The 27,767-nt window shown below is 52.0% G+C and overlaps 3 protein-coding genes across 4 annotated transcripts; 1 reads left to right on the forward strand and 2 right to left on the reverse strand.

The window, feature by feature from the left end:
• Positions 1-1,048: 1,048 nt before the first annotated feature.
• FAM32A (family with sequence similarity 32 member A) lies at positions 1,049-6,726 on the reverse strand. Of its 2 annotated transcripts, XM_059696358.1 has the most exons (4): positions 6,573-6,726; positions 6,299-6,440; positions 2,455-2,508; positions 1,049-2,167 (listed from the first exon to the last, which is right to left on the reverse strand). In XM_059696358.1, the coding sequence occupies exons 1-4, from the start codon at positions 6,644-6,646 to the stop codon at positions 2,099-2,101; spliced, it is 339 nt and encodes a 112-aa protein (XP_059552341.1). In that variant the 5' UTR covers positions 6,647-6,726; the 3' UTR covers positions 1,049-2,098. The 2 variants fall into 2 exon arrangements, with proteins under 2 accessions (XP_059552341.1, XP_059552342.1); XM_059696359.1 differs by lacking the exon at positions 2,455-2,508.
• Positions 6,727-9,180: 2,454 nt separating this feature from the next.
• Positions 9,181-15,230, forward strand: CIB3 (calcium and integrin binding family member 3). The gene is made up of 6 exons (XM_059696360.1): positions 9,181-9,297; positions 9,509-9,543; positions 11,652-11,763; positions 12,731-12,878; positions 13,762-13,957; positions 15,118-15,230. The coding sequence occupies exons 1-6, from the start codon at positions 9,247-9,249 to the stop codon at positions 15,137-15,139; spliced, it is 564 nt and encodes a 187-aa protein (XP_059552343.1). The 5' UTR covers positions 9,181-9,246; the 3' UTR covers positions 15,140-15,230.
• A 331-nt stretch (positions 15,231-15,561) lies between these two features.
• On the reverse strand, positions 15,562-27,391 carry HSH2D (hematopoietic SH2 domain containing). The gene is made up of 6 exons (XM_059696361.1): positions 27,274-27,391; positions 23,827-23,976; positions 21,385-21,474; positions 20,249-20,414; positions 19,287-19,421; positions 15,562-17,609 (listed from the first exon to the last, which is right to left on the reverse strand). Exons 2-6 carry the CDS (start codon positions 23,949-23,951, stop codon positions 17,046-17,048), a joined length of 1,080 nt encoding a protein of 359 aa, XP_059552344.1. The 5' UTR covers positions 23,952-23,976; positions 27,274-27,391; the 3' UTR covers positions 15,562-17,045.
• Between the last annotated feature and the right edge of the window lie 376 nt (positions 27,392-27,767).

A 27,767-nucleotide genomic window follows, 5' to 3' on the forward strand; every position in this document is an offset into this window, starting at 1 on the left:
GCATTTATATTTAAATATATAAGCCAGATTTCACCTTTGCAACATCTCTGAAAAAAATAAAAAAATATTGTGGACCCTAGCAGGTTTGGCTCAGTGGATAGAGTGTTAGCCTGCAGACTGAAAGGTCCTAGGTTTGATTCTGGTCAAGGGCACATGCCCGGGTTGTGGGCTCAATCCCCAGTAGGGGATGTGCAGGAGGCAGCCAATCAATTATTCTCATCATTGATGTTTCTATCTTTCTCTCTCCCCCTCTCCCTTCCTCTGAAATCACTAAAAATACATTTTAAAAAAATATTGTGGCAAATCAGGGTTTTTCAAAATTTGCTGTATGTTAGGGTCACTTGGGGACTCTGGAAAATCTGACAGATCTCCATCCCAGGAAGTATCAGTGGTTTTTAATGTTTAACCTTCAGCAGAATTTGAGAGCCACTGTTAAAAACTGTAAGTGATGGCCACAAATAAACCATGTCTCCTGGTGTTCAGGCCTTTGAGTAGTTCCCTCCCAAATTGGGTGACATGACTTTTGTTGTCCAATGAAATAGCCTACATGGAGAGAAACCTCGAGGACAAGATGCCACCTTGGACTTTCTGGCTCTAGGCCAAGTCAACACAGTTATACAAGGGAACTAAACTATACAACATGGAGCAGAAGAACCACCCAGCTGAGCTCAACCTATCAACAAATCCGGAGAAATCCTTAAAACCTTAAGCCACTCATTTTTGGAGCAGTTTGTTAGGCAGGGAGAATTGGAATGTTTATCTTCCACATTCTGACTTTTCACAGCACAACATGCTCAGACTCCAACCACTGGCTCGTGGATAAAAAAATATCTGCAAGTGCCTTTCCAACAGGTAACATGGGAGCCCAATGGAGCCAGTGGTAATGACCATCACTTCTCTTTGGTGGGTTGTGAGCCACAGGTGAGAACACATCATCTAATTTTATCCAAATTGAGGGCAATTATTTTGGCAGCACACATCCTGTGTGTGCAATAAATCCAAGACAGAGTTTGTAGTGATAAACAACTTGTAATTAAAACACTCAGGCTTATATTTAATAACTGGTTTTGCTTTATTCTGCAGTTCATATATGACAGCCCCAAACCCAACACTTAGATTTTTTTCTTCTGAATTTGTTGTTTTTTCAGATGTATGTCAATAGAGACCATATTCTTCCAGTAGCATATGCAGTCCGATCCTCAAGTGGGGGGGACATCAGGCCCTCAAAGACACTGGCTCTGCAGCACTGGAACCTGGGTCCTCCCCTGGGACTGCACCCATGTCTGTCTGTGTGGGTCACTGCCCTGGTCCCATTACCCTGAGGCGTCCTTAGGCTGGGAATGCCAAACAAGTTGCATGAATGTGCCAACTCTGAACAACCACTGTGCCTGGAGCTCAGCGGTGAAGGTAGTGAGGCAGCAGGCAGTGTCTGGGTTCCATTACAAAGAGCGGGGTGCTTGACTGGCAATGTCTACCATGGCAACACCCACCTGACATGTCTGGAATAGGGATATTGGGGGAACAGGCTGCATGCCAGCCACTAGCTCAGCTCAGAAAGGGGCAAGGCGTTCATTCCATCCTTGCCTTGGGCGGTTATTCTCCCTGGCCAGCTGGGCTGAGGCAGTCTGAAGGCCACAGGCGAATGGCCTCCCCAGGCCCTGGATGGAACCACATAAGCCCCAGCTAGAGGGAACGTGGAAGGCACATGCAGGGCCCCGTGAGGGTCTGCACTTGCAGCTCCTTCTCCTCTGGGGGCAGTTTCCTCCAGGCAGAGACAGCTGGTGGACTGTCAACATGAGTTAGATGCAACTTGGGTGTAAAAACACTTCCACTTAACCTCTGAATAAACTCTCAATAATTTCCAGTCCGAACTAAAAAGCTTCATCTTCAATGTGCTATTGAGAAACTAAAATAGAGTAAAAGCATAGTCTTACTTTAATCAAGTTCCAGAATGAGGGCACACTGCTTTGAAAAGCACTGTCTCAGCAGAAGACGCAGGGTGTGTGTAGAGTATTTCTAGAAAATACCACAGGCACCACACATAACCCCAACCTGGCCTGCTGTTCCCCTCGGTGCACCCATACTCTGGGTGGGGAGGCTACTTGGTCCAGCTGACTTTGGGAATGTCATAGTGCTCTGTGAGTGTATCCAGGTGTCTGTTGAAGTCCTGGGGAAGCGGAGGAAAAAGCCCATGTCATCACAGCACCCAGCAGGGTTACTAGGGACACATGCCACCATCCACCCCCACTTTATCCTGTCTCCCCTCAGTGAGCCCCCTGCTCTTAAAGCCAGCCTGCCAGGCCTTACAGCTGCCGGAACCCTGGCCTCTCCCTTCAATGACCCCAGGAAGGTTGGGTAAACCCGCCCCCCACTGACTCCTCTGCCTGGCTCCAAGCCTCTGGGCCCCGTTGGGACCTACAGGACTCAGCCTCCCCCAGTGGACACATGACTTACCTCCACTCTTTGCTTGTGGGTTTTGGAGGCTTTCTTCAGGATCCTTTCCATTTGCTGAAGAGGAGAGAATGCAGGTGAGACATAGCACAGGCTAGCACAGGGTGGAAGATTGGAGCCCCAGCTGGCCTGGCTCTCACACCTACAACAGCTGGTCTCAGGTCCCTCAAATCCACTCAGGCTGGTCTGACAGGGACCCCTGGCTACAACACATCCCACTAGAAACTCAGGTCATGAGTGGCAGGAAATGTACTAGCACGACTACTCCTGGGAGCTGTACAAGTGCTTCCTTGGGCAATTGGCAGAATTCCCATTTTTTCAGAAAAAAAGTCCCAGATGGGGTTTGAGGAAGGATGAGAAATGAGCAAAGGGCCTGACACATAGTAGGCCTGACTGACAGTATCCATCTAATGTTCACAGTGCCAGGAGGGCTACAAGATACAGATCACCTTCATGAGTGATTCTAGCTTATGTATCCAGCACAACCATGGCCTGGCTCAGCATTCATTCCCAACACCCAATGGTACCTGGTAAGAGTGTGGGATGCAGAGCCAGAGAGAGCTGGGGCTGCACCTGACACTACACTTACTGGCTAGGTGACCGTGGCCAACTCACATTGGTGGCCCACCCCTCCTCATGCATCCAGAAACTGCTGCCTGGTATTCCTGGTCTTGTGCAGTTGTCTGACTACACTGACTCTGGACTGGCCCGATGACTCAGTTTATTTAACAGAACGTAGAGTCAGGACCAGCCAGAAGCCATAAGAAGACCCAACATCTTTTACTTTGTGCCCTTGGGAACCAGCAATCCCACAGGAAGTCTGATGACCTCACTGGAAAGAAAGGACCTGGCAGGTGAAATGACATGTGGGGAGAGAGGCCATGGAAGGAGCACTGAGGCACTGGACATGTGATGGGAAAGCCCCAGCCGCCATCTGACTGCACCAAACTCTAAGCAAGGTCAGCAGAACCACCTAGACGAGCCCAGTCGATCCACAGACCCAGGAGATAATACTGTCAGCTGCCACCTGGCTGTTGCTCCCTGTCCCTCCTGTTTTCATTTGCTGCGTCATCTCCCTCTGCCTTGTCAGCTCCCAAGTGAACGACTCTCCCTTTGAATTGTCTGCCCTGTCCATCCCTGCCTCTCTTCCTACTGCTGTGAGCCCACGTGAGACCCATGTGTCCTCAAAAGAAGCCGAACTGACTTGAGCAGCTGTCACCAATGCCAGGCCCTTGGCAGGGCTCTGCCTTCTCTCTCCCAACTCCGGACACCAAGTTCACAGGGTGCCTTGGGAGCTGTCACCATCTCCATTTCACAGAGAAAATAAGGACCAGAGTGTACAGTGGGTGATGGGCCTGAAGATATCAAGCCCTGACCCCTTCCAATAGGCAGTGGCTCACCCCAAGGGCCTGCACCCAGGAGCGGTCCAGCCTTCTTGCTCCCTGTGCCCAAACACCTTCCACCAAACACAAGGGAATCTGCACTGCCCAACTGTGCCTAGCTTTGCCCACACCTCCTTTCTCTCTCATCCACCTCACCTCTCTCTCTCCTGGGTCAAACAAAACTGACAACAGTACTTCTGGGTTTAAATGCCAACAACAGGCCCATTTTTCTGTTCCCCTTAACAGTAAATCTCCCAAGAGCCATTTCTATTCCCCATCTACACCTCTGCCTTTCCCCACCTTCTCTTGGATCCACTCTAATCCGCCTTTCTTTTTAAACTTATTTTCCATTATAGTTGACAATATTTAATCGGTCTTTCTTCCCTCTCATTCTAAATGCCAACTAAGGGCTCTCAGTGCTCACCCCACAAGACCTCTTGGCAGCATAAGACACAGCTGATCACTTCCTCCTCGTCGAAACACTTTCTCCGCTCAGCTCTCAAATACACTCTCCTGCTATTCCTCCTTCCCATGTTCCTTTGCAATTTCTTCCCTGCCACCCTCTAATCACCAGAGGCCAGACCTTACACCTCTTCTCAGACACTGTCTCTCTTCAATTTCCAACATCTATCTGGGGCCCACCTCTTGCCCAAACTGCAGATTCAGATGTCAAACTGTCCACAATAATTCTCCACTTGGATTTCTAACAGTCGCCTCAAATTTGACTTTTCTAAAACCAAGGTCTTAATACCTTTCTTTAGAAACCTATTTTACCTGCAATCCTTCCTATTTCAGTAACCAGGACCTTCATTTACCTTGCTTCTCCTGAAAAAATCTTGGTCATCCTTGATTCTCCTTTCCTAGCCCACAGCCAATCCATCAGTTGATCCTGTTCTTCATTCAAAATCTACCCCAAACCCGATACCTTCCACTGTTACTGCCTGACCTTGCAGGTTACATTAGCCTCTCCCTACCCCACCCCTGCTCTAGGAGTAACATCCCAGCCCTGCCTCTGACTATAACCTTAGGCAGGGACTTAAGTGCATTCACTTGTTAAAATTCTCACCACAAACCAATGAGGTAGGGACTTCAACTCCACTTTACAGATGAAGAAACTGAGGTGTGGGGGATTAGCCCAACTGTCCAGTGTTACACCACCAACAAATGGTAGAGACAGAGTAGAACCCAGGTATGTCTTGCCAAAGCCAGTGCATCTCTTTTTTTTTAATGACTGAATTAGGCCTAGGAGCAAAGAGTAAACTTTTCCCTAATGTCACTGGACCAATCACCCAGACCACGGTTAGTTTCTCAGCCTGGGCACTACTGACATTTTGGGCCAGATCAGTCTTTCCTGTCTCAAGCACTGCAGGATGTCGGCAGCATCCCTGGCTTCCACCCCACTAGATGCCAGGAGCACCCAGCCTGAATTATGACGAACAAAAATGTCTCCAATTGACTTCCTGGGATGTAAGTCGGGAGGGGGGGGGGGGTGCCAAATGGCCCTCAGTTGCGAACCACTGACCTAGACCTATTTTTCCCCTCCCCGCAGCATAAGGGCCAAGCTTATCTATTTAAGGCTGATCCCTCCTATCCCCTGTTGCACACGTTTATTAAGTGTTTAGTATTAAAACAGTGGTTCTCAACCTTCCTAATGCCGCGACCCTTTAATACAGTTCCTCATGTTGTGGTGACCCCCAACCATAACATTATTTTCGCTGCTACTTCATAACTGTAATGTTGCTACTGTTATGAATCGTAATGTAAACATCTGATATGCAGGATGTATTTTCATTGTTACAAATTGAACATAATTAAAGCATAGTGATTAATCACAAAAACAGTATGTAATTATATATGTGTTTGCCGATGGTCTTAGGCGACTCCTGTGAAAGGGTCGTTCGACCCCCAAAGGGGTCTCGACCCACAGGTTGAGAACCGCTGTATTAAAATAAACAACAGACATTTGAATCTGCCAACAATGTTGTCATGGAAACAGACTGTGGTGACTTACAGCTGGGAGCATGACCATTTAATATCAACAGCTAACACCAATGAGCACTGACTTTATACCAGACCTAATGACAAATGCAATATACTTGCATCTCAAAGGTCCCATCCTTCTTAAGAAAGGGGGTCTATCCTGATTCCTACAGATTAGAAAAACGAGGCACGGGGAGAAGACGAGTTACTAGCTCAGTGTCACGGGACGAATGAGAGACGGCACTGGGATTCAAACTCGGGTCTCCGGCTCCTTTCCACGCCACCTGCAGCTCTACCTTCTGCCTGCACTCGGCCCGAGGGGCTTCCCAGGCAGTGGGCTCTTCCCCCCGGAATCAAGGTCCTCCCTGGCCGCTCGCCATCCCTCAAGAGTCCGGGTTTCGAGTCTCCCGGCCCGTCCTAGGCATCGGCTCCGGGAGACGCGTGCCCACGGAGCGGGGCATCTCCGGCCTGCCCACCCGCCTCACCCGCTTTTCCTGCATCTTCTCGAAGGCCGCCTGGGCCGGGGTCCGCTTGTCCAGGCCGCGCCGCTTCTCCTCCTCGTTCTTCTTGCTCGTTCCCATGGCTTCCAGGAGTTTCGCCTTGTCTTTGTCTTTCTTTTTCTTCTTCCTGAAAGGGGAGACAGGGGGTGTTGGGGGGGCGGGGATATGGGGTGAGATCGGATCAGCGAGCAAGAGGCCGGGGTGTCGGAAAGTGGCTTAAAGGCAGAAGACGGGGTTCCCGCCGGCTCTTGGGACTCACCGCTTGGTCACGCCGAGCTCTGCGACGCCTTTCAGCTTCAAGGGCCCCTTTTGGACCTGCTCGTAGGCCGCCATGGCGCCCGCCCGCAGTTCGGTAGTAAACTGCCACACTTCCTGTTTAGGAACATTATATCCGGCCGAAATCCCGCCTCACTTCGCCCTCATTGGCCGAGCTAGGCGCTGCTCATGCGCCTTTGGCACACTTCTGGGTCTGTGGGCGGGGCGGAGAGGCCGGCTCTACGCCTCCTTCGACACACTTCCGGCTGTGGCACACACTTCCGGCTTTGGCACACACTTCCGGCTGTGGCACACACTCTGGTTTCTCTGCTCTTGCTCCCCCCTCCTCCCCTTGAAGCCAATTTGACAAATTCCATTTCTTAAAACCCCTCGTCTTTTTGAGTGTCTTGCGTACATTTGGATGTCGTTTTCTTTTGTTGCCGTATTTTGAGGGTTCAATGGGTAATGTGAATCTTAGTTTGTACTACTGTTGCCCAAATTGTTGAGGATGGGGATGGGGGGACGGGGAGGATGAGGGGGGCTGGGGGCGGGGGGAGCATTCCCTAATACACTAGTAGACGACTTGGGACCGGCTCGGTGCTTGCATTTCCCAGTTCCACCTGCAGGAGGCAGCAAGCGACTGCCCCATTCTCCAGCTGGGGCTCACCCTTGGGCATTCCAGAACTGGACGGGTGCCCAAAGGGAAGGACTCGGGCTGCCAGCCTGTGCCAGTTCCCACTTGGGACCGTCCGTGGCAGAACCAGCTCCTCAGAGAGGGACAGGAAAGACTCCACCGGGGAAATGAGTTCTCCCCCAGCCAGCCCACCAGCTGTGGAGCTGGCCTCTGGCGCCCCCAAGGCTTTTGTACCCGAGAGCAAGTGTCTTCAGTGTCTCTGACCTTCCCTTTCCGCATAAAAGGGGGATGATTATGACAACAGCTAACACTTCATATGAATCATCTCACTTACTTCCACAGTCACCTTCGTACATAAACCAGGCTATTTCGCAGGTAGGGAAACGGAGGCACAACTGTAATCCAACCTACGCTGAGTGTTCCGTCCTTGCTGTTGTCACCACACCATGAAACCACCCATTGGAAGTGGGTGTAAAAACCTTTCAGACAGTATTTCTCAACCTTTTTTCTCATTATCATCCCCTTAGAAAAAACCAACTTTAATTTAATGAGAGAAATTAAATACTGATGAGTAAGATTTTGTCAGGGAAGGTGAAGCTCTGGAGGGCCGCACACCATTGCAATATCTTTGGGGGGGGGGCGCAAAAAGTCTTGTTCCCACCCCAAACCACCTCAATTTGGGGTTAATATTGCCCCCATTGATAACTTATAGTCTTTTTTTTTTTAATCCTCACCCAAGGAGTAGGATATTTTTTCCATTGATTTTTAGAGAGAGTGGAAGGAAGGGGGGAGGGAAAAAGAAAGAAGAGAGAGAGAGTGAAAAAGAGAGAGAGAAACATTGACCTGAGAGAGACACATCACTTGGTTGCCTCCCGACCGGGACCAGGGATTGAACTTGTAATCGAGGCATGTGCCCTTGACTGGGAATCGAGCCCGCTATACTCTAACCACTGAGAAACCCGGCCAGGGCAATAACTTATATTTTAAGCGGAGAGGACATATCGGTGTTTCCCATTTGGGGCTGTTACAGGTTTCTGTGTGAACATACATTTTCCTTTATCTGGGCCTGTCCAAGAGTGCACGTGCTGGATCACATGATAGTTGCATGTTTGCTTGTTTTTGTTTTGTTTTTATTGATTTTTCCACAGGCCGACGCTGAGCCAAACCGGTTAGGGCTAGTTGCATGTTATTTTATTTTACTTTTTGTGGTAAGAACACTTAACATGAGCTCTATCCTCTTAAGAAATTTTTTAATACGTTTTTTTAATTGCGTTTTAGAGAGAGAAGAATGGAGAGGGAGAAGGGAGAGATAGAAACATCAATGAGAGAGAAACATCAATCAGCTGCCTCCTGCATGCCACCTACTGGGGAACAAGCCTGAAACCCAGGCATGTGCCCTGACTGGAACCCCACCAGCGACCTCTTGGTACATGGGACAATGCTCCACCACTGAGCCACACCGGCCAGGCTTAAGAAATTTTTAAGTGTATAGTACATTAATGTTGACTATTGGTGCAATATTGTGCAGCAGATCTTGGAGTTTGTTCATCTTGTTCGGCTGTTTTGGTTGCAATAATGACCACTAGTATCTTCAGAATTCTATGTGGTACGTATTAAAGTAATTTCCGCCTTATAAAATAAGGCTCAGAGAGGTCAGGTGACTGGCCTGAGGCCGCACAGCTAGTGGTTGGAGAACTGGTATTTGGGTTGGGGTATGCTTGCCACCTCCCCACCGCGCTGCCTGTCTCTGGAAGGTTTCCCCTGCTCGCAGGCTCACCCGGTGGTGGCAGATGTGGTCTGAGGTTCTGTGACCTCCCACAGCCCTTCTTCTTGCCCTGGTGACCATGGACATACTCAGGCTGTTGTCCAAAGAGCTTGGCTGTAACTTGAGTCTCCCCCAGGCTGGGGGTGATGGGGCGGGTGGGCGGGTGACAGCCAGGGCAGGGCGATTTTTCTCAGACACTGGTGTGTGGCAGCCTGGCAACTGGGTGGCATTGAGGAGACTGGGGGTTTCTGGAGCCTGTTCCTGGCAGTGGCCTTCACCATGGGCAACAAGCAAACAGTCTTCACCCATGAGCAGTTGGAAGAATATCAGGTAGGAGTGATGAGCGGGGCCCTCACTGGGTTCGTCAGCGTTGGATTCCTGGCCTGAGGGATGGGGACAGCATCCCTTGGTCCTGGGTGTGCAGTCACAGGGGTTCCTGTGTGTGGCATCAGCAGAAATGAGAATGGGGGGAGGGGGGTGGGGGGAGGAGGAAGGAGGCCCCCGGGTAGGGTCTGGGCCAAGCCACCATCTCTCTCCACAGGACTGCACCTTCTTCACAAGGAAGGAAATCATGAGGTCAGTCTGGGGATGAAGGGAGGAAGACCTGGACACAACTTCCTATACGTTGTCATTGCCGGAGGAAGTTTGCAATTTGACTCAACGCTTCACCACGGAGTGATAATGAATGTTCAGTAGATGGAGGCAGAGATAGGGAGGCTGAGAAGTCACATCTCGTCTTATTGTCACGCCTCTAGGCTGACAAGCTTAGGCTTTCCCCCAAGGGTGGCAGGGAGCCATGGGGAGGGTGTGGGCAGGGGAGAGACAGATCAGCATGTTAGAAGGCCCCCCTGAGGCCAATGGGAAGAGGCTGGGACTGGAGGCTGGGAGCCCAGAGGCAGAGTCCACAGCCAGCTCTGGGCTTTGGGGTTGGCCTCAAGGTGAGGGTGCGGGAGGCACCCTGAGGCCGCTGCAAGTCCCCAGCGGCGTGAGCGCGACAGGCATAGCTGGGCATCCCACATCACCGCCTGGCCCCTGGTGCCATCGTCCGGAGGCCCCGACCCAGGGCTTGGAGCTGTGAAACCCAAGCTTCCCAGGGTTTGGCTGCAGAGTGATCGAGGCCAAGGGTCCAATTATGTGGGCACAGGGCATCCATTATTGATGGGCACACCTTTCATGAGTGAGCCCCATTGTCTGGGCGAGGACAGTTCGCAGGGTCACCCTGGCCATCGTTATCGAATTACTGATGGGAAACTGAGGCTGGAACAGGGGCGGCTGGCCCTGGCTTGGCAGATGGGCCAAGTGCCCAGGAGTTTGAGGGCTGACATGTTGTCTGTCCCAAGCTTCTCATTTGTCAGACAGACTAAGTGAAGCTCAGAGGATTAGAGCAGCGGTTCTCAACCTGTGGGTCGCGACCCCTTTGGCGGTGGAACGACCCTTTCACAGGGGTCGCCTAAGACCATCCTGCATATCAGATATTTGCATGACGATTCATAACAGTAGCAACATTACAGTTATGAAGTAGCAACAAAAATAATTTTATGGTTGGGCCACAACATGAGGAACTGTATTTAAAGGGCCAGAAGGTTGAGGACCACTGGATTAGAGGGACTTGCTCAAGTCCATACAGAAACCCAAACTCAGGTTGTTCCCTGAGGGGACCCAAATAAGGAACTGGGTGGTCATGACTGAATTCCAGACACTCCCTCCTTGAGTTCCTAGTGGTCATTTGACCCAGGGACTCCTGTCCCCTTCCGAGACAGTCCCTAGAAGCGTGGGGACCTCTAGTCATCAAGGAGGGTCTCTACAAGGCTGCTGCTCAGCATGCTCCTCCAGTGAAGGTATGGCATCACCAGGTGAGGTCATCAGCGTGGAGAGCTCCCCCCCGACTAGGCAGTGTCTATGTCATTTGGTGTTTTCCAAAGTGCGTTTCAGTCACCCTCTCAAAAACCTGAATTTTAGCCTTTGTCTTCGCTAGGCCCCCTTGAGGGAACCCTGCTTCTCATTATGGAGGGAGAAAAGCAAAGTGTGAGGATGGGGATCTTAGAGGCATGACCTTGCCAATAATGTGATGGTGTCCAGAGAGTCATAGGTTGGCTCAGAGTCTCTAAATGCTTGTTGTGCAATGACCTTAAGCACTTGCCCTTCTGCCCACCCAGTCTACGTGGTGAGCTCCTATTCCTGCTTCAAAGCCCAGCACCAATGCCTCCTCCTTCAGGCAGTCCTTCCTCCTCCCTGGCTTGCTTTCTCCATTCAGGTCTCCCTGAGCTCTAGGGCCCTCTTTCTTTTGTGTGTGTGGGAGGAGAGGGTTAAATAATTCTTTATTGTTGAAAGTATTACGTATGTCTCCTATTTTCCCCCCATTGACCACCTCCAGCCCATCCCCGCCCCCGCCCCCAGGCGCTCACTGTCCCATTGTCTGTGGCCATGGGCCTTGTATATATGTATACAAGGTTCCTGGTTGATTACTTCCCACCCACCCACCTTCCCCCAACCCTCTTTCTACCTTGGCTGTGACCCTGGGGAGATAAAGGTGCCTGTATGCCTGAAGGCCAGGTTGATGGCTCCTAGGAACCCAGCATCTTGCAGCATGGAGTGAGCAGCTGCAAGTGAGAGAGGAGGGAGGGTCAAGTCCTCTTCCTCCCATCGCCTCCCAACCCTTCCCGGTGTTTCCATCCCTACACCAGGCTCTTCTATCGCTACCAGGACCTGGCCCCCCAGCTTGTCCCCCTCGACTACACCAGCTGCCCTGACGTGAAGGTGCCGTACGAGCTCATCGGCACCATGCCTGAGCTGAAGGTATGCTTAGGCAACTGGGCGGGCAGGGGAAAACGGTAACGATGTCCTTTGCTGCATTCCTATGAGGTGAGTGCTGCAATTATTCCCATTTTATGGATGAGAAAACCAAAGTTCAGACAATTTAAGACACTTGTTCATGGCCACACAGCCAGGACGTGACATAGATGGGATTCAAACCCTGGGTTGTTGGGAGGATGAGATAGGATAATGCAGGTAAAGGGCTTAGTACAAGGCCTGTTGGGTGGCAAGGACTCAGGGAACATTAGGTCTGTTCATGGTAGGAACCGCTACCTGCAAGTTCGTCTCAGCTGGATATTCAACACTCAGTTTGTGTCTCTAAAAGGGACTTGTGGAGTGAGGGACTGTGCAGAGAGGTTCTTGTATCATCAGGGACAAAAACCTCATTCAAGAGGGACAGAATGGATTCGATCACATGAGCAAAAAATCCGTCCGTACAGCTGGGACCAGGGTCTCTGAGGATGGGCTCAGGAACCCTCTTCCACCTCTCAGCTCCCCCAGGGAGAGGCTTCAGTCTCAATCAGCCCTTCCTCTTGCAGTAGTGAAGGGAACGCCTAGTGCCCAGATTTCCTCCTGTCGGCTCTGCAACCAGCAGAAAGCAGGCCCTTTCATCCCAATTTTTCAAAAAACATCCCAGGGCAGCTTCTGGTTGGCCAGTCTAAGTCACATGCCTATCCCAGAGTCAATCACAGCTACCAGGTGAATGGAAATCCCTGATGGTCCTTACCAGGGTCATGTGGCTGCCTCTGTAGATGGAAGTAGGGACAGCACCATCCAGACCCCAGGGGCAGAGAGTGGAAGTGCCTGAAGTTCTTTCCAGGGACCATGAGAGGGAGGGAGTCTTGGTGCGGGCGCAATTGGAGGTTCCCAAGAAGGTGGGTGCCGAGAGGGAGACCACCTGGAGCCTGAGAGCCTAATCAGTGATGGCTTCCCCGCTTCCTGTTCCCAGGACAACCCGTTCCGCCTGAGGATTGCCCAGGTTTTCTCCGAGGATGGGGACGGCCACATGACCTTGAACAACTTCCTGGACATGTTTTCTGTGATGAGTGAAATGGCTCCCCGTGACCTCAAGGCCTACTATGCTTTCAAAATCTATGGTGTGTGCAGGGCCGGCGGTAAGGGCTGTGCGGTGGGGAGTGGAAACAGGACCAACCCCAGGGCCAGAGGCTGCCCTGCTGTCACAGTGTCTCCCCAAGGGCTTCAAAGCCCAACTTGGTCCTGTCTCCCACCCACCCCGTACCTCCCGACCTCACCTCCTTGCTCACTCAATTCCAGCCACACCGGCCTCGCTCTTTCTCCAACACACCAAGCTCTTTCTGCCTCCAGGCCTTTGCCTCTGCCCTCTCCTCTGCCCAGGACACCTTTCTCCTGGCTCCTTCTGATCTTGAAGTCTCCAACCCCCATTTTATTTCTCCCCTAGCATGGGATAATGCTGCTTCATTTCTTGTTCATGGATCTGCTCACTTCTTGTTGACTCTCTCTCTGAGGAGACCCAGGGCAGAAACAAGAGACAGTAACAATCTCTCTGTTTAGTTCACCATCTGTTTCCTGGGCCTGGCACATAGTAGGCATTACATAAATACTTGTTGAGTGAGTGAATGAATGAAAAACAGTTATCATGGTGCCTGGTACCTAAGTGCTCAATAAATACTTGAATGGACGAATGAATGAATGAATGAATGAATAAAAAATTACCACAGTGCCTGCCACAAAATAGGTGCTTGTTAAGTACTTGTTGAGTGATGAATGAAAAAGGTATCATATTACCTGGCACATCATACATGCTCAACAAGTACTTGTTGAATGTACGAATGAATGAAGTTGTCCCTGCCCGATTCAAAGCGAGACCCAGTGTATCTCTGAGGGCCTGGCCTCAGTTTCCCCCTCTGTAATATGGAGACAAGATATGCCCCTGCTGGCCTAGCCTGCCTGCCACCCGCTGTCTGCCTACCCCGCGCCTCCATCCATTCTACCGTGCAGACTTCAACAACGATGACTACATCTGTATGTGGGACCTGGAGCAGACGGTGACCAAGCTGACGCGGGGCGAGCTGAGCGCCGAGGAGGTGAGCCTGGTGTGCGAGAAGGTGCTGGACGAGGCCGATGGGGACCACGATGGGCGGCTGTCCCTGGAGGACTTCCAAAACATGATCCTGCGGGCGCCCGACTTCCTCAGGTGACCCTCTTGCCACCCCACACAGTCCATTTCCACGTGTGAGAGAGGATCGTACGGAACTAGTTCATAGACTCCCTTGGTGAAAGTTCCTTCCTTCATTCATTTGTGAGCTTGGGGAACTTTCCCAACCTCCCTGGGCTCAGCCCCTGCACCTTTAAGCCCGGGATAATTAGGAGCCCCAGGCCTCCTCCTGTGGGGGGGTCACAGCTCTTTGGGTGAGTGGAACATGGATGGATTTCAGCCCTACTTGCCTGAACACCTTGCAGTGAACAGTCTGCACAACTGTATCTGGCAGCCCTGGGGAAAATCAGAGCCCCCACTGGAGGGTGGATCGCAAGGGTTGCATGAGTTAGTACAGGAGGTGGCCCACCACCTGTTTTTTGTATCTCCAATGAGCTAAGAATCATTTTTAAATTGCATTTTTAAATGGTTGCGGTGGGGGGGGGGGGAGGGAGACAAAGACCAATAATACTCCATGACACACGAAAGTGACATGAAATTGACATTTCCAGGTCATTCAATGGTTTTGCTGGCACACAGCCATGCCCTTTTGTGTACAGATTGTCTATGGCTGCTTTCAAGTTATAAGGCAGAGTTTAGTCATGGACATTTCAACTATCTAGCCCTTTCCAGAAAAAAAGTTGGCTGGCCCCCGAGTTAGTCCATGAAATTTAAAGCAGTGCCTGGCACACAGTAGGTGCGCAATAACTGTGCTGTGGTTGCTGGTGTGGCTGTTCTTACTGGTGGTGTCTTGACATGCACCGAGGGCCTCCTTTCTCTGCCCTGGATAAGCAAGGCTGGTCCCCTGGCAGATGGAGACACGAATAAGGACACCTTCTGTGTGTCCCGCTCTCAGCCCTCAGTGCAGCCCTACGAAGGGGAGGCAGCTATCATCCCCACTTCACAGGGGAGTAAACTGAGGCCCAGACAGGGGCAGCCACTCACTCAGAGTCCTACAGTCCGAGTGTGAACTGATTCAGAGATCTGCTCCCAACCCCAGGGGGAAGGGGTCAGGAGAGCCTAGGGCTTCAGGAGGAGGAGGCCCATCTTCCCATGTGGCTACTGGCCGGCCTGGGGGCTCCCAGCGGGAGTGTTGGGGGGAAGATGCAGGAGGGCGGCCCTCTGCCCGATGACACTGATCCTTGCCTCTCTGCACACAGCACCTTCCACATCCGCATCTGAGGACCACGGAGGAGGAGCCGGGCCAGAGGAGGCCAGGGTGGCCCTCATCCCACTGTAGAATCTGGGCTCTGCGAATAAACACATCACTGAGTCACACCTTCCTTAAACCTGGTGGATGGGAGGGAGGAGACCTGGGAGCTCACCTCTGCTCTTCCTGTATGACCCTGGGTGTGGCTGCCCCCTCTCTGGGCTACCAACTCCCTGACTGAAAAAGGAAGAGTCTGACTTCTAGATCTTTCCCCCACTGTGAAGGCTGGGGGTGCGTGGCTGTGCGTTGGTGAGCAGAGACGAGGTGAGCAGATGAGGCATGCGTCCAGACCCAGGGCCCCCCAAACCCTAGGCCCCTTTTTCCTCAACCCCTGAATTCTTCCAAGGGCCTGGAGGTTTAGCTCCTTGTTTGTTTGTTTGTTTGTTTATTATTTATTTATTTATTTCACATATTTTTTATTGATTTCAGAGAGAGAGAGAGAGAGAGAGAGAGAGAGAGCCATCAATGATGAGAGAGAATCATTGATTGGCTGTCTCCTGCACACCCCACATTGAGGATTGAGCAGACAACCCGGGCATGTGTCCTGACTAGGAATTGAACCATGACCCCTGGGTTCACAGATCGATGCTCAACCACTGAGCCACGCTGGCAGGGCAACTCCTTGCTTATTTATTCAAGCTGCCAGGGGAGGCCTCTGCAAGGGTGCCAGGAGGGCCACTCACTGAGACGGGCACAGTACTCTCAAGTTTATGAACCACCCGCCCCTCTGCCATCTCATTGGATCCCAGCAGGGCTGGCCGAGAACCAGCCACTTCATTCAGAGGGAACAGAATGGCTTGCCCAAGACCACACCTCAAGTCATCGACAGAGGAGGGCTTGACCCCTGGCCCAGCTCACTCCACATCCCAGACCTCTACACTCTGTGGATTTGGGGAGCCCCACACCCACTCTACCAGCGGCCACCCCAGGGGCCCCATCTGTGGCCCCAGTCAGTCCAAACAGTGGTCATTCTGAGTGGGCCAACCGAGAGCAGCCCCAGGGACCTTCCAGACTCCCCAACTGTGTAGCATTTCTAGGGAGCCCACTCCCACCCTAAACTCCTCCTGTGCACCAAAAGCACCCACTATGCACCAAAGCCCTAGGATTTACATACATCCTACTGCTTCGTCCTGAACAAGAGGACAGTCCTACTCTTCTCCCCATTTTCCAGATGAGGAAATAGGCCCAGAGAGATCTAGTGACTCGCCAAAGGCCACACAGCCGTGCCACCCAGGATTCCCCCTGCGGAGTCCACCTCAACCACAGTCCCGGGCTGCCTCTCCCTTTTTAAAGCAAAGGACACATTTGCTTCTCCTAAAGCTGCCGGTGTGCACCAAGCCCTCCACAAGTCTCATCTCTTTCATTTGTATGAGAACGGGGGGGCGGGGGGGAGCAGGGGGGCGGGGGGAGGCGTGTCCAGAAGGGAGAACTGAGCCTGGGTGCGGGGGTTGTGGGCAAAAGGACTCCAAATGACATGACTTCCAACCCTGGCACTCACACCAGTAGACTGTGACCAGTAGACTTTGACCATGCCTCTCCTCCTCTCGGAACCTGGCTCTTCTTTGAAATGTGCAGGAGGTGCCTACCTGATGGGCCTGCTCAGAGGCAGGAGTAAAAGGAAAGATTGGACACGGAGAGTCTCAGTGTGGGACTGGCACACAGTAGGTGGCCCAGATCCTTGCTGTAACTTATTAACTGATTCTTCTTCTTCTTCTTCTTCTTCACATAACCAGGCCACCCTGGCAATTGCAGAGCCAGACCTAAGTAGAGTCTCTATTACATTTCTCAGTCCCAGAGGGCTGGTGGGTGGAAGGCAAGGGGTCCAGGTGTGAGCAGCCCCTGGCACCCAGGGTCCCAGAGCCAGGGCGGACCTCTTCGCTAGCAGTACCCAGGGGCAAAGGGTGGCGGAGGGCGGTACTCCTCGGGGACACAGTCCTCCTGGGGTTCTGCCAAGCCCTTGGGCTCTGATTTGGACACCTGTGAGGACAGGGCCCTCGCTATTGCTTGGTGCCAACCCCTGGTCTTCGGGGTCACCTCGCTCCAGCTGACTGACCTCGCGGCCTTCTTGGAGGAGTCCTCTCTGCCTTTCCGAGCCTGAGGCTGTGAGGGGCTTGAGGGTGCCGTGGCCACAAAGGGCTCCGTGTAGATGTTCTCGGGGACCGCATCATCCGCTCCTGTCGCTCGGCCGTGAGTCACCTCTGATCGCTCGGGGTCCCGGAGTGATGACAAGCTCACGGTTGCCAGGTGGGATTTCAGCTGCTGATGGACCTTCTTGCCCGTCTGCGGGAGGGTCTTGAGGTTCCTCCAGAGTTTCTGGCAGGCCTCCTCCAGCGGGGCTTTCGGGGGGCAGGAGGAAGCAGCTGCCTCCGCGGGCGCTCTGTCCACCGCTGCAGACGGCGTCCTCTCCTTCTGCCAGTGGAGCGCGTCTGGCTTTGCAGAGGCCTGAAACCGAGGGCCGGTGAGACCTGGGCCAGCACCCCTCCTCCCCCCAGCACTCCGACTCTGCCCTGGGAACTGGGACCTGGGCTCCACCCAGACGCCCCAGGGCTGAGAAACATCCCCATGTGAACCCCCAAACCAAATCTCCGGCCCCACCCTTTCCATTTTTGTCACCGGCTTCACTCCCTCCCCAGGGGTCGGCAAACCTTTTCTGTGAAGGGCCCGGGAGCAAACAGCTTCCACTTTGCAGGCCCTTCAGTCTGTCCCACCGCTCAGCTCTGCTGTTGTCCAGCGCGTGGGCCCGGGTTCCAATAAAACGTTATGGACACGGAAACCTGAGTTTCCTCTGATTTTCACGAGCTGTGAACTATTAACTATCTCAACCATTCAAGCACCTAACTGTCCTCCCATCGCAGCTTCTGAGGGCCGGGGCCTCGAAGGCCACACATGAGCAGGCAGGTGGCCCTCAGGCGGGAGTGTGCTGACCCCTGGGCTCCCCCGTTCAGGCCAAGTGCCTGGCACGTGTGGCAGAGGCTGTTGATGGCCCACCCATATCCTCTTTTTACTTTTATTTTTTACATTTTTTATTGATTTCAGAGGGGAAGAGAGAGAGACAGAAACATCAATGATGAGAGAGAATCATTGATCACCTGCCTCCTGTACGCCCACACTGGGGATCAAACCTGCAACCTAGGCATGTGCCCCTGACTGGGAATCGAACCGTGACCTCCTGGTTCATGGGTCGATGCTCAACCACTGAGCCACGCCAGCCGGGCCATATCCTTTTTGTTTGTTTGTTTTGTTTTTGTTAATGCTCACCTGAGGATATTTTTCATTGATTTTTTTTAGAGAGAGTGGAAGGAAGAGGGAGAAACAGAGAGAGAGAGAGAACCATTGATGTGAGAGAGGCACATCGAGTGGTTGCCTTCCGTACCAGCGCCGGGGATGGAGCCTGCAACCAAGGCACGTGCCCTTGATTGGAATGGAACCTGGGACCCTTCAGTCCGTAGGCCGATGTCCTATCCACTGAGCCAAACTGGCCAGGCCCACTCATATCCTCTTTGCTCCCAGCTCCACTCCCAAATGCCAACGGCAGGGACTCTGCCTGGGGCCTTCTCTGGCCACCAGTGCCCACTGCGTCCACATGGCAGACCAGAAGTGCCAGAGAAGCAAATCTCCCAGGAATAGTATTTGACCAATGACTGAGGGAATTTGGAGGCTAAATACCCCGGCTCCCTCGCCCCTAAGTGATGATAACGGAGCGGGTAGGCAGACAGAAAACATGAAAACCTGTAAGTAAACAAGACTTCAAATTTCGAGAAGTGCTCTGTTGCAAATAAATAGGGTGATATGATGGAGAAGGTGGTTGGGGGAGGACTTTTGGTCTGGAAATGGGAGGGAGACACTTGAAGAACTGATGGGAGAAGCCAGGCCTGGGAAATGTGGGGCAGAGCATACGGCCAAGCAACCCTGAGGTTGCCTGAAGCTGGGCTGGTGACGGGCAGGAGGAGGAACTGGGATTGCAGTCAGGATTCTAACCTTGGTGCCTTGGGAAACCACTGGAAGGTTTTAAGCTCGGGGCTGCAGGCTCTTACCTCCATTCTAAAAGCCTATGGCAGCTGTTGGCCACCTCTGCGCCTGCCCCTGCCCGGATGGAGGTGCCAGCTTTCTGTCACATACCTCCTTGGGGGCAGCCACTGGATGGAAAGAAGGTTCCTGATGATCACTGGGACCAGGGGCGGGGCTGGCAGCTTCCTCAGCCAGTGCGTTGTAACAAAGGAAGAGATCCTCGTAATCCACGTTTGCTGGATCCTTCTGTGGACAGAGGGGACCTGCAGCTCAGCCTCAAGGAGGGGGACAGGGACGGGGCTGGGGTCCCCAGACCCTGGGAGTTGGAGCTCAGGAGCTGCTCTGACCCACAAACCTGTAATAAAGCAAGCTCCACGGAGCGCATTGCGGGCCTAGGGCAGCCGTGGGCAAACTACGGCCCGCGGGCCGGATCCGGCCCTTTTGAAATGAATAAAACTAAAAAAAAAAAAAAGACCGTACCCTTTTATGTAATGATGTTTACTTTGAATTTATATTAGTTCACACAAACACTCCACCCATGCTTTTGTTCCGGCCCTCCGGTCCAGTTTAGGAACCCATTGTGGCCCTCGAGTCAAAAAGTTTGCCCACCCCTGGCCTAGGGCCTAGGCCCTGCCCATAAGCCGTTATAAGGAGGTCTGCCCTGCCCACAGCAGCTTCTGAGGGCACAGGCCCGTCCACCGGGGCTTATGCTAGTCCTATAGATCAGCTAGGGCAGCGGTCAGCAAACTGTGGCTCGCGAGCCACATGCGGCTCTTTGGCCCCTTGAGTGTGGCCACGAAGTTTCAACCGCACTGTACGTGCGCGCCCGCACGTGGTATTTTGTGGAAGAGCCACACTCAAGGGGCCGCAGTTTGCCGACCACGGAGCTAGGGTTACACCTCGCACGTGAAACCTTGTAGAACATCAGCCTGAGGGGAAGTGAGGACCAGGAGGAGTGGGGCCGTGGGGGGCCAGACTCGGAATCACAAGAGGCTGAAGGAGACTGGGGGGAGCTGGAGGGCTCATTAGCCCCTGGAAAGACAACTACTGCCCACCCAGGTCCCAACCCTCACCTGCGGACAGGGCAGCTTCAGCAGCTCCCCATGTGGCCTCATCGGCCGCTGCTGGTGGAAGGTGACCAGGGCGTCCAGCGAGGCGTGGGCCTTCTCCTCCCCGGGGATTAGCACGCTGCCATCGTCCAGGAGCTTCACCATAAAGTGGCGGCAGCAGTTTGGGGCTCTGCGGAGACACTGCCAGGGTTGGGACATCCTGCTCCCCCATTTCACCGCCGCCCCCGCCCCCCCCCCCCCAATCCCGCAAGTCCTTGAACTGGCAGCATCAGGCCTGCAGCCCGACCTCACAGGTTCCTATGTAAGCTTCTCTACTCATTAGCCATGTGACATTTGGTAGGTGCCTAACAGCACGGTGCCTCAGTTTCCCCTTCTATAACATGGGGCTACGAAGACTGACCTCAGGAGTTCTTGTGAAGATGAAACATAGAAATGATCATGAAAATCTGGTCAGGCTTTCGCTGGAGGCTGTGTGCCTGGCACTCTGCTCCATTCGTGAATGGGTGCATTTACGAATGGCCTACTATGTGCTTTTAATCCTCACGTCAAGACAATTAATTTTAGCATCCTCTGTTAGAGATGAGGGCTTTGAGGGAGGGACAGAAAGGTTGGGTAATTTGTTCAAGGCCACAGTGTGTAAGTAGCAGAACCGAGTCTTGTACTGTTTGACTCAGATCCTAAGGTTTTTCCACTGTGGGTAATTCTGTAATGGAACTGTTGGGTTTTTTTTCATTCCTTTGGCCTGGAATTCTTTCAAAAAGTAGTTCGTTCTGCTGAATCCTCTGACTGGGATGTCGGGTCAGGTTTTGAGGCCTCAAGTAGCTGGACTGCCCTGAGTGTCCAACACATTCTCCTTAGTGGAGTCAGAGTGTTGCCAAGCAGACAGCAGAAGGGAGGTGGACGGTTAGGGAAAGGGCAGTAGCCACTCTCAGGCCTCTAGCAGCTCCTGTTCTCAGACACGCAGTCTTAGTGACCACAGACCCAAGTCTGCTGGATCCAGCCAGACCTGCAGCTGCTCACTCTTCAGCCAGATCAGTCCAGAATGTCCTACCAGTTGCTCTTGAAACCTGTGATATGAAGCCCCCCTTGCCCCCTCCAAGGAAGCCCGGAGCCCCCCTGTCCCCAAGCCCAGACCTTACTTGTAGGAGAGAGTGTAGCCCACGTGACTGTGACTGACTCTGATGAGAAAGGATCCCAGTGGCTGCGACTCCAGCAAATTCTCTGCGTCCCTGGAAAGGCACACACAGGTGAGAGATGGCTGAGGTCTCGCCGCCCAGTGTCCTGCCCAGACCCTTGGTGTAGCAGTCCTTCCAGGACTGAACAACAACCGAAAACAAGATTGTTTTCTTGGTTGTTTCAGACTTTGGAATATTCAGGTGTCCCCCCAGAGGTGGCGAAGGCCTCTGATGACCTTGGCCCCAGGGCCCACAGCCCCTGCCTGCCTTCCGATGCCTGGAATCCGCTCAGGAAGGCACCTTTGGGTGGATCTGAGGACGGCAGGTAACAAAGCAAGAGCTGTTTCCAGATGCATTTGAGCTCAAAACCCAACTCTGCTGTTCATTCACGGTGCGACCCCCGGTGAGGTCAGTCCCTTTCTGACCTGAGCTTCCTCAAGGGGACAGAAAACCCTCACTCCCAGGGCGGACGTGAGGACAGACGAAATGCGAGCAGCATGACAACTTCCGCATGGTGCGAGCTTTCGAAATGTCCATGATTAGTACACTTGACCCTTGAACTGACCTGCCAGGTCCAAGCAGATTTTTTCCAACAAATGCACAAACTGGCCCTCTGTATAGAATTTTTGGTCCGAGGTTGGGAATCCATGGACGTGGGGGGCCGACTGTATGCCTGGACCTACACCATTTTATAGAGGGGACTGGAGCACCCGCAGATTTTGCTGTCCGTTGGGGGGCGTTCTGGAACCAATCCCCAGGGATACTGGGGAATGACTGTAGTTAAGGTTTCGAGGAGTCAAAAGTTATATAAAGGACTTAGAGCCGGCATCCCCAAACTGTATTACTATCATTATTGCTATTTCCTGGTGGCACAGAGAGTGGCCTTCTATGGGGAGCCTTTGGAACCCTGTTGTCCAGTCCAGGGGCCATTGCCCACATGTGGCTACTGAGAGCTTAAAATGTGGCTGGTCTTGCCCAGCTGGTTGCTCAGTGGTTAGAGCATCGGCCCATGGACCGAGGGGCTCAATCCCTGGCCCCGCTGTGCGTCACGACACATCGATGTTTCTCTTTCTCTGTTTCTCCCCCTCCCTTCCACTCTCTCTAAAATCAATGGAAAAAATATCCTTGGGTGAGGATTAACAACAACAAAAAAATGTGGCTGGTTTGAATCAAGATGTGCTTTTAGCATACAATACACACCAGATTTTAAAGACTCAGTACACAGCATAGGAAATATAGTCAAAAATATTGTAATAACTACATATGATGTCAGGTGGTTACTAGACTTATTGGGGCGATCACTTCGTAAGTTATATAAATGTGTAATCACTATGTTGTACACCTGAAACTAATATAATATGGTATGTTAATTGCAACTTAAACCTTTTTTAATTATAAAAAATAAAGGCATGCCCTAACCAATTTGGGTCAGTGGATAGAGCATCGGCTTGCGGACTCAAAGGTCCCAGGTTCGATTCTGGCCAAGGGCATGTACCTTGATTGCGGGGACATACCCAGCGGGGAGTGTGCAGGAGGCAGCTGATCAATGTTTCTCTCTCATCGATGTTTCTAACTCTCTATCCCTCTCCCTCCCTGTAAAAAAAAAAGTCAGTAAAATATATTTTAAAAAAATAAAAAATAAATAAAGGCAGTACAAATAGAGGAGTATGTATTCTGTCTCATCAGTGATTTATATGGTATTAATTACTTGTTAAAATGATAATATCATGGATATACTGTGTGATTAAAGATGTGATTAAAATTGTTTCTCTTTGCTTCTTTTAATACAGCTACTAGAATTTTTAAAATTGCTATGTATGGCTCATATTGCATCTTACTGGCATACCCCAGAACTCAGAAACCATGTCGAGTTCTGTCTCTCTTGGCTTTTGCAATGCTCCCTCAATTTCCTAAATGTCAAGGGTGGCAATTCACGTTCTTTTCGCCATTTATTTAGAGCCGGGCCCTGGGGTGACTTAGTAGGTGAGTTTGTTCATCTCCTCAGAGCTCAGCCTAATGTAGAAAGCACATGTTAGCCATATACCCGATAGACTGAGAGGAGCTGTTGGGGGCACTGTGTTAGGAAGGATTCTGAGGCTGCGTCCTGCCATCATTGATTGGTGATTCCTGGCCTAGTGAGGGGTTTGGGGGGGGGGGGGAGGAGGGGGTTCTGTCTTGGGGCCACTTGTATAGAGAAAGCCAAGGTCCAGAGAGGGAAAATAACTTGCCCAAGGGCACACAGCAAGTCCCGAGGAGACAAGATTCAAGCCCGAAACTCCAAAGCCCCTTTCCTCCTCTTAACAAACGTAGGTGAGCTGAGCACAGAGTTGCACAGTGAAACCCTGCCCGGGTGGGGGCAGACAAAGAGGGTGAAAGGCAGGGTGGGAAGTGTGGGCGTGTCCTCACTGTCTGGAGATGGCACCATGGAACCACGAAGGCACTCCTCCTCGGACCAGCTGGCCCAGCTGTGTTTGCACGAACCAGTACAGTCGTGGGGGCAGCGGCGGGGGCAGCTTTCTGGCCTCTGTCATGGCTTCCTGAGGGGGACGGTGGCACCTGGGGGCAGGAAGGAGGAGAGAGAGTCAGGCCTGCTCCACTTCCCATCTTTATCTGATTCTTGCAGCTCATGGTGCCGCCCTCCTCTTTGGAGAAGTCCTCCGCGCTGGACAGAGCAACCGGTTTGAAACTGGCTTGTGTTTCTTGAGCACCTACTATGTGCTGGCACTTTATGTATGTTCACTTATCGATTTTCTTCCAAAAATCCTCCGAGGATAATAAGAATAAAAGGAAAGCCCTGGCCAGTGTTGCTCAGTGGATAGAGCGTAGGCACAGAGTGTCTGGAGTTGGATTCCCCGTCAAGGGCACCACCTGGGTTGCAGGTTCTATCCCGGCCCTGGTCAGGACGCATGCAGGAGGCAACCAATCCATGTGTCTCTCTCACACTGATGTATCTCTCTCTCTCTCTCTCTCCCTCCCTCCCTAAACAAAAAAGAATAAAATGAAATAATAAGAATAAAAGGAGGTCAGAATAAAAAAAATGAAATAATGAGAACAAAAGGGAATAATAAGAATATTATTATTTCATTATTGCAAGTGTTGGAAAATCCTCTTTATAGATACATGTATTTAAATTTTAGAACTGAATTTATTTAAATACTAAGTAACTACCAGTGTCCCTGGCGGGAGGTGCAGATGTCCACATAACGAGTGAATAAAAGAAATAGCGGTCACTCAGTGGGTGCCATAAAGCGTTGCCAGGGTTGCGTTAAACACCACAGAGATGTGCCCCACACAGTTGCTTCTGCCACCAGTGCCCCCAGGCGTGGTGGCCATGAATGGCACAGCTATAATGTGTCAGGTGCATGCTTAATTCACACCCATTCTCAATAATTTTAAGCTCAGGTACCACTGGACTTTGTGAGCTAATGACACAGAGCTGGAAAACAGAGAAAAAAACCAGCACCAATTTGCAAAACAGTCTGAAGTTCGTGTAAAGCCAGCAAAAGGGCTGTGCCCTGCTGGGTGAACCCTCACACTCACCCCAAAGTGGCCCTCCCCCACAAATCTAATTTTTCAACCCTGTAGAACAGCGGTTCTCAACCTGTGGGTCGCCCCCCTTTGGGGGTCGAACGACCCTTTCACAGGGGTCGCCTAAGACCGTCGGAAAACAGATATATAATTACATATTGTTTTTGTGATTAATCACTATGCATTAATTATGTTCAATTTGTAACAATGAAAATACATCCTGCATATCAGATATTTCCATGACGATTCATAACAGTAGCAAAATCACAGTTATGAAGTAGCAACGAAAATATTCTTATGGTTGGGTCACCACAATACGAGGAACTGTATTGAAGGGTCCCGGCATTGGGAAAGTTGAGAACCACTGCTCTAGAAGGTCATTGTTACCAGGCGGTTTCCACGGAGAGGGGCCCTGTTGACCAACCCGGTCAATATTGACTTCCTCCTGCCAGAAGACCCATGACAAACACACCCTTCAGGAAGTGACCCAAAGGAATCCTGGGACAAGTGGAATTGAATCTATTAAGCAATGTGTAATAAGGTAGGGTGACAAAGTGGCTAAGAGCCTGCGATCGGAGCCTGGGTTCAAACCCTCGCTCCCCCACTTAGCTGCTGTGTGATCTTGGGCAAGTCCACGTAACCTCTCTGTGCCTGTATTTCCAACTGCGACTTGGGGATAATGATATTTACCTAGTGCTGTGTAAGCCCTGACAGTGCGTGTGGGTTTTTCTTTCTTTTTTGTAACGCGAGTGCCTGACTGAAGCTTTGATTGCGGAGGCATCCATTTCAGCGATGGCAATCTCCAGTAAACATTGCCGGCCACGCGGCTGAAGAGCCAAGCTGCCTTCCCCCGCTGCGGCTGCTTTGTTTTAGAGCAGCGGTTCTCAACCTGTGGGTCGCGACCCCTTTGGGGGGTCGAACGACCCTTTCACGGGGGTCGCCTGAGACCATCGGCAAACACATTTATAATTACATAGTGTTCTTGTGATTAATCACTCTGCTTTAATTATGTTCAATTTGTAGCAATGAAATTGGGGGGTCACCACCACATGAGGAACTGTATTAAAGGGCCGGGGCATTAGGAAGGTTGAGAACCACTGTTTTAGAGGTCTCGGTTGATTTCAATAATTGACCCTTTGGGCTACTTGCCTGTGTGCACGCTTGCTCTACCTCTGACTTCCCTGAGTGGTCCCAGGTGTGCTGTATAATTTCCAGGTCCTTAAGTAATACATAAGCCTTTTATTTTTTGTTTAAAGTTTCCTGATGACTGTGGCTTCAAGGGATCTTGAAATCATAATAAGAGCCATAAGGGCTGATCCAGTTACAACATTGGTATTGATTGGTAGAGACCAGCACAAAACACCTGTATTTATAATAAAAGTCCATGGGTCCAGGAGTGACCTATTACGGGGTAACAGAGACCTCCTACTTACCCCTCAAGACCCAGCAAAAATATCCCCTCCTCCATGCAGCTCTCCTGCCTCTTCCCCTGGACAAAACCCTGGCACCCTTCTATGTCCCCCACCTTTCCCACAATTCTTGCCTCTGGCCTAGCCTTGCCTCGTGGAGCTGGAGTGTCTGTGTCTGGTCTGTCTCCCCCATATTAGGGGTGCCCAGGGTCTAGGCCCGGGCTAGATCCTTTTGGATTTTTCTGGGTCCCCAGCATCAGCACAGTGGAGGGCCCAGGATGTGTGCTGATGAATAGATGGGTTAGTGATGAGTGAGGCCAGACTACGTTTCAAATTCCTGGCCCTGGAGCCTCCCCGCCTCCTCATCCCCTAACAGCATCTCTGCTCTACTCCAAAGTGATCACATTCTCTCTCTTTTTAAAAAATATATTTTTATTGATTCAGAGAGGAAGGGAGAGGGAGGGAGAGATAGAAACAGCAATGATGGGAGAGAATCACTGACTGGCTGCCTCCTACACGCCCCCTACTGAGGCTCGAGCCCCAACCCAGGCCTGTGCTCTTGACTGGAATCGAACCCAGGACCCTTCCGTCCGCAGGCCAACGCTCTATCCACTGACCCAAACCAACTAGGGCCGATCAAGTGCTCTTTCCCCTCCACACTGTTGCTATTCTTAGCCAGAACTGCTCTTTCCCCACCTCCAGCTCCATTTTCCAATGGTCACCTCCTGGTGCCTCCAACAGATTGCTCATGCTTCTCTGGTCCTGCCAGCCCCGTCACCCCCTCTGGCCCAGCCTGGACCCCGTGCTCTGTCTTCTAGGACTGGGTTGGGGCTGAGACTCTCAGGGGCCCAGCCTCATCCAGGACCTCAGAGGTGGGCCTGTGGCTGACTGAGGAGTCCCCACCCAGGGAACATACCTGGGAGACCCCTGGGCGGCCGAGGCCGAGGCCCTCGCTCTGGCTGTGCCCGTGCTGCCTGGAGGTGCCTGAGTTTCAGTTCAGGGTCCACACGTCAGCAGGGCGGGGCCCCAGGCGGTTCCTGTTTCCTTAAGCAGGTGAGCCTGGGGCGGGACCATGACAGCCCCTCTGTCCACACTCCAACGAAGCTGCTGAGCTGCAGGTGGAGGGGCACCCTTGCTCCACTCAGATCTGGACAAGCCTTTTCTGAGCATCTGATGTGTGCCAGATCCTGAGGGGACAGAGAGGAGACCCCAGGACAGGCACAAGCCCCACCCTCCCAGTGTCTACAATCTAGAGAGCAATGAAGAGAGTAAGAAACTGTCAATGTTGTTTCAAAGCGAACAGCAGGCCAGGAAGCAGGAACTGAGGTTGCAAGAACCCCCAGAAGGGGCCTGACTGATCTGGAGGAAGGGGCACCGGGGGGCAGGTAGGAGCCAACTTGATTGGGGGGG

This window comes from Myotis daubentonii, chromosome 5, assembly GCF_963259705.1.
Source record: "Myotis daubentonii chromosome 5, mMyoDau2.1, whole genome shotgun sequence".
Taxonomy (NCBI): Eukaryota; Metazoa; Chordata; class Mammalia; order Chiroptera; family Vespertilionidae; genus Myotis; species Myotis daubentonii.

What these genes read in the sequence shown, in the direction of transcription:
- CIB3 (XM_059696360.1), top strand. Translation starts at nt 9,247, where the DNA reads ATGGGCAACAAGCAAACAGTCTTCACCCATGAGCAGTTGGAAGAATAT. An exon ending in GCACCATGCCTGAGCTGAAG is followed by an intron (nt 11,764 to 12,730) that starts GTATGCTTAGGC and finishes TCCTGTTCCCAG; the next exon opens with GACAACCCGTTCCGCCTGAG. An exon ending in CGGGCGCCCGACTTCCTCAG is followed by an intron (nt 13,958 to 15,117) that starts GTGACCCTCTTG and finishes CTCTGCACACAG; the next exon opens with CACCTTCCACATCCGCATCT.
- HSH2D (XM_059696361.1), bottom strand. Translation starts at nt 23,951, where the DNA reads ATGACAGAGGCCAGAAAGCTGCCCCCGCCGCTGCCCCCACGACTGTAC. An exon ending in CATGGTGCCATCTCCAGACA is followed by an intron (nt 21,475 to 23,826) that starts GTGAGGACACGC and finishes GTGCCTTTCCAG; the next exon opens with GGACGCAGAGAATTTGCTGG. An exon ending in GGCTACACTCTCTCCTACAA is followed by an intron (nt 20,415 to 21,384) that starts GTAAGGTCTGGG and finishes GTGTCTCCGCAG; the next exon opens with AGCCCCAAACTGCTGCCGCC.
- FAM32A (XM_059696358.1), bottom strand. Translation starts at nt 6,646, where the DNA reads ATGGCGGCCTACGAGCAGGTCCAAAAGGGGCCCTTGAAGCTGAAAGGC. An exon ending in GAGCTCGGCGTGACCAAGCG is followed by an intron (nt 6,441 to 6,572) that starts GTGAGTCCCAAG and finishes CTCCCCTTTCAG; the next exon opens with GAAGAAGAAAAAGAAAGACA. An exon ending in CCCACAAGCAAAGAGTGGAG is followed by an intron (nt 2,168 to 2,454) that starts GTAAGTCATGTG and finishes CCGCTTCCCCAG; the next exon opens with GACTTCAACAGACACCTGGA.